General features: G+C 39.8%; 1 protein-coding gene across 6 annotated transcripts in view; it reads left to right on the forward strand.

The window, feature by feature from the left end:
• The window catches only part of ctbp2a (C-terminal binding protein 2a), a 68,339-nt gene extending 60,182 nt beyond the window's left edge, over positions 1-8,157 (forward strand). For 3 of the 6 annotated variants that reach the window (XM_035992060.1, XM_031307566.2, XM_035992061.1), the window contains exons 3-9: positions 323-467; positions 1,230-1,436; positions 2,304-2,518; positions 3,993-4,123; positions 4,328-4,455; positions 4,540-4,663; positions 6,404-8,157. In XM_035992060.1, the coding sequence (XP_035847953.1) occupies positions 323-467; positions 1,230-1,436; positions 2,304-2,518; positions 3,993-4,123; positions 4,328-4,455; positions 4,540-4,663; positions 6,404-6,587 (1,134 nt within the window). In that variant the 3' untranslated portion in view covers positions 6,588-8,157. Of the gene's footprint in view, positions 1-322; positions 468-1,229; positions 1,437-2,303; positions 2,519-3,992; positions 4,124-4,327; positions 4,456-4,539; positions 4,664-4,969; positions 5,048-6,403 lie in introns of all 6 variants that reach the window. The other 3 variants (XM_031307583.2, XM_031307590.2, XM_031307573.2) reach the window with 2 other exon arrangements.
• Positions 8,158-9,120: the final 963 nt, after the last annotated feature.

The following is a 9,120-nucleotide window of genomic DNA, read 5'->3' on the forward strand; positions in this document are numbered from 1 at the left end:
ATGCTTTCTGGGTTCTTCAGCAGCTGTCATTCTACTTTATGGTCCTGCCTGCATTCACTTCAACCTTGTTTGCATACAGTCTGAATGGATGCAAACACAAAAGCACTTTTATTCAAATTGCTCATACATAATGTTGCGGAAAAAACATCTGACTTTGAATGTAGAGATGATATTGATTAAGAACAATAATGACATATGTGGTCATAATGTAAACGCAGATTTCCAGTTTACTTCCATCTGTAACGCCGCTAAGGATTGTTAACGGAATACTGATGTAATAAGACCGCGATGATGATGCCTTCTCTTCTCTAATGTCCCCCAGGTGCTGAATGAGGCAGTAGGGGCCATGATGTACCACACCATCACCCTGACCAGAGAGGACTTGGAGAAGTTCAAGGCACTGCGCATCATCATCCGCATCGGCAGCGGCTACGACAACATCGACATCAAGGCTGCCGGCGATCTCGGTAAGACTGCAGATGCAGAGGGACAGATGCAGGCAAAAGAGAAGGAAGATAGATATGAAAAGTGAGGTTGTTCAGAAGCAGACGGTAATCATATGCTGAGAATAATGAACAAGGCGGGGTCATATCTCCCCATAAGGCTCATTCATTCACTACCGCATGAGAACAAAAAAAAAAAAATCAACAACAATTATGCATTATGGATAAGGAAAGTGCACTTTTGGATGGGGGCCAAACCAAACTCTGCTTGCTGTATTGACTTACATAAATAACATATGTAACAGGAATTATTACATACTGTAAACAGAATATGTAATGTTGATTGCATATGCGGAGCAGATGCTCCAACTGATATGAAACTCTCTCCGATTCCCATTTGGCCCCTTCGGCATATGTTTGGTATGAGAGCAGGATTTTTGGGGTAATACATCTTAATACTCTGACATGGATTTTTTTGAGAAATGTTCTTTTCATGGGCATAATTAGCAGTTATAATTATCCTCTTATCCTTCCCAGTTCAGTGCGTTTTTATTTTGTAGAGGGCCGTAAAGAAAAATTATTTCCTACCAATTCTTTTGTGAAAAAAAAAAAAAAAACTAGGCCTACAGATGAATCTCCCTTCAAAACAGCTACAGTAATTATAACCAGCTATTATAACTATTAAATCTGTGAAGCAATTATTTTACTAGTTATTTGAAGCATCTATGTTATTGTCATCTCTAGAGCTTTGTTTCTTCATCTTTTCTCCCTTCTGACCTTTTCCAGGCATCGCGGTGTGTAATATTCCCTCAGCAGCTGTAGAAGAGACAGCCGACTCAACACTCTGTCACATCCTCAACCTGTACCGGCGAAACACCTGGCTGTACCAGGCTCTCCGGGAGGGCACGCGGGTCCAGAGCGTGGAGCAGATCCGGGAGGTGGCGTCGGGGGCGGCCAGGATCAGAGGAGAGACGCTTGGCCTCATCGGATTTGGTGAGATCCTTCTTTCTTTTAAGCCTTGGATTGTTTCTTTTGGTTGACAGCAACTGTACTGTATGTAGCCAGTAACTATATGGCTACTATTATGGCCAGCAGAGACAGCCATTTTGAAATGTATCTTATGTCTGCCTTTTTCACAATGTGAAATGAAATGTAGGCCTACTTTAATGTAGCTTCATTTCTGATGTCAGTTAGGGGTGCTAATTATCCCTTTATTGAGTTTTACTGTGTTTCCAGGTTGTCAGTTTGCTTAACCCAGTTTACTTAATTGTTTGGAACTCATTATGGGCTGCAACAAATATTATTTTTGTTATTGACTACTTCAGTATAATTTTCATAGTTCAGTCTGTCAAACGGCAAGTAAAGCTGCTGGACGTAGGCACTGTGATGTTTTGAGCTCATTACTAATGTCAGCATGCAAACAAGCTCACAATGGCAATGCTAACATTATGTTTAGCAGGTACAGGCTAATGTTTACTATGTTAAAACCAAGTTGGTGTAGTGGGTTAGCATGCTAACCTTTGCTAATTAGCATGAAACACAAAGTACAGCAAAAAAGTTATTTTTTGTGTGTATGGTCATAAACCGAAGTATAATCTGATAATGAATGTTTTGAACTAGCGACTTTTTTTATATCAACAATTAATTAATAATCGCATTTGCTGTAACACATTTTCTGTCAAATAACTAATAGATTTAATTAATCCTTTCAGTGTTAGCGCTCATAGACACATGCATTTTTGCAATCGTTACTGTTAAGGGATGGATGCACTGTCCGTAGACTGAGTGTTAAAACTAAGCTGCTAAAATCTGAATCGTCTCTTAGTCTGTGCTTTCTTTCCAACTCATGTCCCCCATCAGGTCGCTCAGGCCAGGCGGTAGCGATACGGGCCAAAGCGTTCGGCTTCAACGTGATCTTCTACGACCCCTACCTCCAGGACGGCTTGGAGCGCTCGCTGGGCGTTCAGCGAGTCTACACGCTCCAGGACCTGCTCTACCAGAGCGACTGCGTTTCCCTACACTGCAACCTGAACGAACACAACCACCACCTCATCAATGACTTCACCATCAAACAGGTAGGGGGCCTATCTCTATTCAAACCTGCAACTTATTAAAAACTGATAAACCTCGATCGGCAGAAGCTCTTTTTCATTACCCTCCAAAGCCGGATGCACATTCTCATCACTAGGCTAATGATTCCCGGAGATTGGTAGCACAGCTTTAACCCAGCGTACTGGCAGCTGACTTGCCGCAGCCACTAGCATTCCCTGGCTACCAGCGCTCCTTTGTTGGACTTCCAATTATAGGCTGTTTAAACAACCTTTTAATGAGTGCTAAGATTCTCTTGGAGAACAAGCTCAAACAAAGAAACCCAGGCGTTTGGAGAATCTCTATGAATAAGAGGGATGAACATATGGGGGTGGATGGTGGGGACATGTTTTTGTGTAATGGTGTTTGTAATGTGGTGGGAAGATTCACTGTAATCAGTCTGTTCTACCTCACAGTTTTATAACTCTCAGGTCAGCGTGACCCAAACATGCACGTGTGTGTGCGTGTGTTGGGTGTAGGAGTCAGTGTGTTCTTGTGAATGTTTTTCACCAAAAATGAGCCAAGCATACTGACTTTCAGGTTGACAAGAATATGAATTGTGTCTTGTTCTTTTAGTAAAAAATGTCAATACATCATTGGGACCCAAACCGAACACAGTAATCTAAAATTCTTATATTACATACCAGTAAACATTCGCTTATCTCAGCAGTTAGACTATAGTTATAGTATAAATGTATATATTTTCCCTTCAATGTAATCCAGTATACTGTATTTTCCAAGTCCACGATATGTTTATGCAGCACACCACACCTATTGTGAGTTGCCAACAATGCAGTCCGAGGAATGCTACTGACCAGCCAAGTGGGCTGCCAGGCATGCAAGGCATGCAAGTTTGCAGCCTTTGTAAATCAGCAACTAAACTAACCACAGCATGCACTTTAACCCCCAAATGTAATGTTTTTTTGTTTGTTTTTTTTCGCTTTGGGGATCAATCTTCCGAACATGATAAAGACAACACTCTTGAGTTATCCTCTTAGTCTTCTCTTGATCACTACTGCCACCTGGAGGACATACATTGAACTGCCGGTTGTGTTTAATTCAATGGTTTAATAACTATTTGAAACATGGACAACTGCTTTAAACCTGAATATGTTTTCACTAATTGTGTTATTAGCTGTCGAAAGAGAATCAATTAAATACAATGCATGTTCATCTGCATCATGACTTATATGCTACTTTCTTGTATACTGTGAATAAGAGCTTTTGTGAAGCTTCTGTGAAGATGAAGGGATTAGTGTCATTTAAATGCCCCCTTTCTTTGAAAAGCCTTTTGTTATACTGTCATTCTTTATATGAAAAGTGTTTGTCTCCCACCATGTTGGGATTTAAGAAAACGTCCTCCCACGCAGCATTGAGCCAATGACAGCACCTCTGGGTGTGCAATCTCAAAGCTACACAGATATTATAGAGATAATAAAATGTGCGTGTGCGTGTGTGTAGATGCGTCAAGGTGCATTCCTGGTCAACTCGGCACGGGGAGGTCTGGTGGATGAGAAAGCTTTGGCTCAGGCCCTGAAAGAAGGCAGGATACGGGGAGCCGCCTTGGATGTCCACGAGTCGGAGCCTTTCAGGTGATAATGATCACACCTTCCTATCCTTTGATTCAATGATTCAATTCACAGAGTAAACTTTAGACTTTAGTGTTTATGACAAGAATTGCGAAGGAAATAGATGGCTCCAAATGATATCAAGAAAATCTGTTAGAATAAATTCTTCCTCTTACATCTCTTAATCACTCAGTTTTGCTTCTCCATCTTTCATCTGCCGTTGAACAGTTTTTCCCAAGGTCCTCTGAAAGACGCGCCCAACTTGATCTGCACACCCCACACCGCCTGGTACAGCGAGCAGGCATCACTGGAGATGAGAGAGGCTGCCGCCACAGAAATACGCAGAGCCATCACTGGTACGGAGACATCTTTGAACGCATTCCCACACTCATAGATTTTGGTTTCTCAGCTCACCAATGTTTAATCTTGCCCCGTAACAGGCCGTATACCTGACAGCCTCCGGAACTGCGTCAACAAAGAGTTCTTTGTTACCACGGCACCCTGGGGAATGATGGAGCAGCAGCAGCCTCAAGTTCACCCTGAGATGAATGGTGCCGCCTACAGGTAGGAGGGGGATTTATGTGAATTAACCCAGCAGGCTCCTCACATCGCACAGAGATCACCTGTGTCACATCAACACCTGCAGTAGATGAGGCTTAACACACAGGGGGAGGGCTTGTCTAGAGGTTTATATGTATGTTTGACACAATTCTGACTTTCTTTTCCTGAATATTAGGCTGGGTCCTAGTCTTTGTGGCGTATTTATACATAGAAGTTGGCCCAAATGAATGAATCCCTTGTTAAGTTTAGGCTCTGCGTTTCTCAGTCTCTATATTGTCTCAACCAGAATGAACTGCTTCTCTCACACAGCCGAGTGAACCAAACCATGGTACAGGCCATAGCAACGGGGGGAATGCAGGACAAATTATATACCTAATTCTCAACCAGGTAAATGAATACTACCACTGCTGGCCCACAGGCCAGGGCAAATGAATAACGTCATTAATAAAAAAAAAAAAAAAATCCCATTGAAATCTGTAGTCCTTTTTCTGCTTCACACTCTTAACTCCTGTAACTGTACCCATTCTACCCAGCATCGCATCAATTCCCCAAACCCCCCCCCCTCCACCACCACCACCCTCAAACAGAAACCCAGGATCACTCTCATGTTGGACATGTACATACATTTACAGCTGCATATGACAAACTGGAAAATCAAGAGTAGAATAAGTAAGAAGTATAATCAAAATAATGCAATGACTGTATTTCTTTTTTGGAGTATGTGATAGTGAAGTGACAGGTAAAGACAGAAAGCAGGAAGGTTTCAGTTGTTAGTTTTTCAGTGAAAGTAGAGGAAGAGGACATGGAGTTAGGTCATTGCGAGAAAGAAAGTAAGGGATTAAACTTCTGTAAAACCCTCCTAAAAAAAAAAACTGGGATATTATCAGTTGTTTTATTTAAATAAGAGCCCCTGACACACTTTTCCTTTCAGCTCCCTATAATAAAGGATTAGTTCACCCAAATTATGAAGAAAAAAAGTTCTCACTTACTGGGTACACTATTTCTGGGAAGAGATGTCCCTGATTAATTGTTTTAATGTATTTTCTCAATACCACAAAGCAGACACAAATTCAATTGACCTCTATTGTATTGAGCAGCAGAAATCGTAAAAACTGAGCAAATAAAAACCAAACTATCTGTCAGCCTAAACTCTATAAGTAGAAGTGAGAAGTGAGAAATCATGTTTTGTAATTTGGACGAATGACCCTTTTAAGTCCCCACACACACACACACACACACACACACACACACATACCAAATTAGGACCTCTAACATTCTCATGTATTGCCTCCATACTGCTGTGTTGCTTGCCAAGTTTAACTTTGCACAATTTCTAAATATTTTGTTTCATAGAGATGATACTGCTCAGTGATTCCACTTAATCTAAGATGTTATGATTCTCTTTAATGTTTATTTGTATCCCCAAAAGTACATAATTATCTGTAATTTATTTAAATTACACAATTTTTCAGATTGAATGTGTTGATTCGGTTTTTCTTAATTAGCAGTTACTAATAAATCCCACTTAAGACAGTAATGATCAGGAGCAACACAGATTCAAATATTCAGCTTTGTAGGGAAAAAAAGTGTAATTGATGAATGATCAGCCAATAAGCAGCAGCAGACTTTTTTTTTCCAGGATTTGTCCTTTGCCAGTTTGCAAAATAGAAATGGTTACTTTGAGTTAAACAACTTTCCGTTGCTCTTTATCATGCCTGTTGATCATCTCCTGTTCTTCTCCAGATTCCCTCCTGGTGTGGTGGGCGTCGCCCCCGGCGGGATTCCCGGACCTATGGAGGGGTTGGTGCCTGGGGGAGTGCCCATCACCCACACCCTACCCCCCGGTACCCATCCGTCACAGGCCACCTCCCCCAACCAACCCTCCAAACATGGCGACCCCATGAGAGAGCACATGACTGAGCAGTAGGACTGCTGCTGTAACTGAGCAGGGGGCTACAACCGGCATAAACAAAAACAAAAAAAAACTACCAACTCAACCATCCAACTGTATGCTTGACTTCAGCCATCTGAACCTACCAGCAGACTGCCTGCCGGGCAACGTTTCACACATTTTCTTTTTGTATGAAACCACTACGCCCAAGTGAGGACAGTGGATGTTATTACACACACGAGCTGCCACACTGAGATGGGACTGACCGTCAAACTCATGCACCGAAGATCTGAAAAGTTTCCTCCCAACATATCTGTTTTTGTTCTTCATTGATGAAAGTGATATTTTTTGTTTTTATCTTTATTTTTGAGTATATTTTAGGGGAGATTCCTCCTGACTTCTGGGACACGTTGACATTTCCATGTGCAGGATGGAAATCTGACCCACCCTCCCTGGTTTAAAGGAAGAGCTTGAAAGGACAGTGACTTCATGAACGATCCGTCAAGCCTCCGCTTCACCCTCCTTGCTCGTCAGTTTCACTCATTTCAGCGCAAATATGTCATTTATTTTGTTTTTGTTTTTCTACTTTCCTTTGTTTTTTTTCCTATATTATGTGTTTATGTTGCAAGTGAATATCTGTTATTCTGTTCTTCAGTGTGTGTGGGGAAAAAAATGAATGGATTTACAGCTACACGTACAGTATGTTTAGCAGACAAGAAACAGCATCTGCCGTCTCCATCAGAGATCTGGACTCCATCTTTGCTCTTTTCTAATTGTCGTGGCTGGTGGCCCTTGAATGTAGAGACGAGATGCGGGGCAGTAGAGGTGGTTTCCAGTTCCAGGAAGAATATTTTCGGCGTATGAGGTACAAAAATCACCCTTTTTAAACCAAAAAAAAAAGGAGAAAAAAAACTGACTGCCATTTGTAGTTAGCCTATTGTACGTTGAGTGTGTCCCATCAATTAAATATTGTTGTTGTAACTTTTTCAACTTTGCTGAACTGAGGTACCTACAATATTTGGTTATTGCCATGACCAGTGTCCCAAATACAATCTGTTTGCATTCAAAGGACCTACAGTACATTGCAGCACCAGCTAGCGACGTAGGAAAAACAAACAGTAAATATCTTACTGACTCAGGAAAAAAATGAACCCTCAAATATGTCCAAATCTGGAAACTGGATTTATTGCTATTCATGTCTCCACCTCTTTCTCCATTGTGGTATTATATATATATATATATATATATATATCTCAAATGTAAGTTTTTTTTGATGTTCAAGGTTTTCAGTCCTGTTAGATTTGTATTGTCTTGTTAAATGTTCTTATAATCATAGTTTTATGTGAACACCCCACCCTCTATAGTTTCTTCCGTTTTGTTTTTCTGCTCTGATGAAAGCCAGCTGTGGCTCTCGGAGGCATCCTGCCCTCTGTGAACAACAGCAGCTACATCCATCCCTTTTAGCCCCATGACGTTAGCAAGAGACGGCTGCTAGCAGATTGTTTGGTTTTTAGTGTGAGTATTTGTATTTGTTTCTTGTACAAGGTGAACATATAGCATACAGTGCAGCTGGAAACAATAAATAAAACGTACTGTTCTGATTGATGATTGTCTCCGTGGAACGTTTGTGTGATATTGGTTTTTCTGGACATGTTTTACAGTTATTTAAAAGATGCTTAAACATAACAAAACAATATTTATTGTGCAACAAACATAAAAAAGTTAATATTAATGGATTTTGCCACTCCTATTATTATTTCTTACTTCTATTTGGTAGATAATCATGCTCTAACATTTGGAAAATACAGTTCCCATAATTCTTAGCAGTGAGTGTATTCCTTGAGTTACCTTAGCACCGTTTTTTGCCTTTATTAGTTAACATTTTGGCAAATTGGCATCATTAAAAGTATGCTGAAATAACTAAAAGCAGTTCATGTTTGCAATGTACCCATGGATGTACAGACAATTATTACTAGATTACTTACTTTGATACTAAAGAAATCTAATAAACTCATGAAAGCTCTGGAGTTATAAAACACGTCTTATTTTCTGTTTTGTAAACGGATGTATGGACGTTTATTTGCGATAGACGACGAAGATAATGATATTATAATACTTCCATCGGTCCAGATCTGTCTGTGTCTGTCTCTGTTTGTCTAATGTAATTTATCTGGCCATTGTTCACTATTTTTTTTTAACATTTTATAGACCAAACAATTAGTTGAAAAAAATCAACAGTTTTAAACCTGTGGAAAGTTGTACATGTGTATAAACAGTTAACATATGCTTTATAACACATACTATTTGTGTGTAATTAAATATAAAAAATATGATCACAGCCAAATATACTGTGTTATCAATCATTTACACCAGCTTTGGATGCTTCATTGAAGTTATAATTGACAAAACATTACTAAATGCTTCAAAATGTCCTTATATCTGGTTAAAATTACATTATAATGTGTTTAAACCATTTATTAGTTGTCTGTTTACAACGTACACACACATATATATATATATATATATATATATACGTTTAAAAAAAAAAGTTTAATTAATTAATTCATGA

The sequence above is a fragment of the Sander lucioperca genome, chromosome 15 (assembly GCF_008315115.2).
Source record: "Sander lucioperca isolate FBNREF2018 chromosome 15, SLUC_FBN_1.2, whole genome shotgun sequence".
In the NCBI taxonomy this organism is placed as follows: Eukaryota; Metazoa; Chordata; class Actinopteri; order Perciformes; family Percidae; genus Sander; species Sander lucioperca.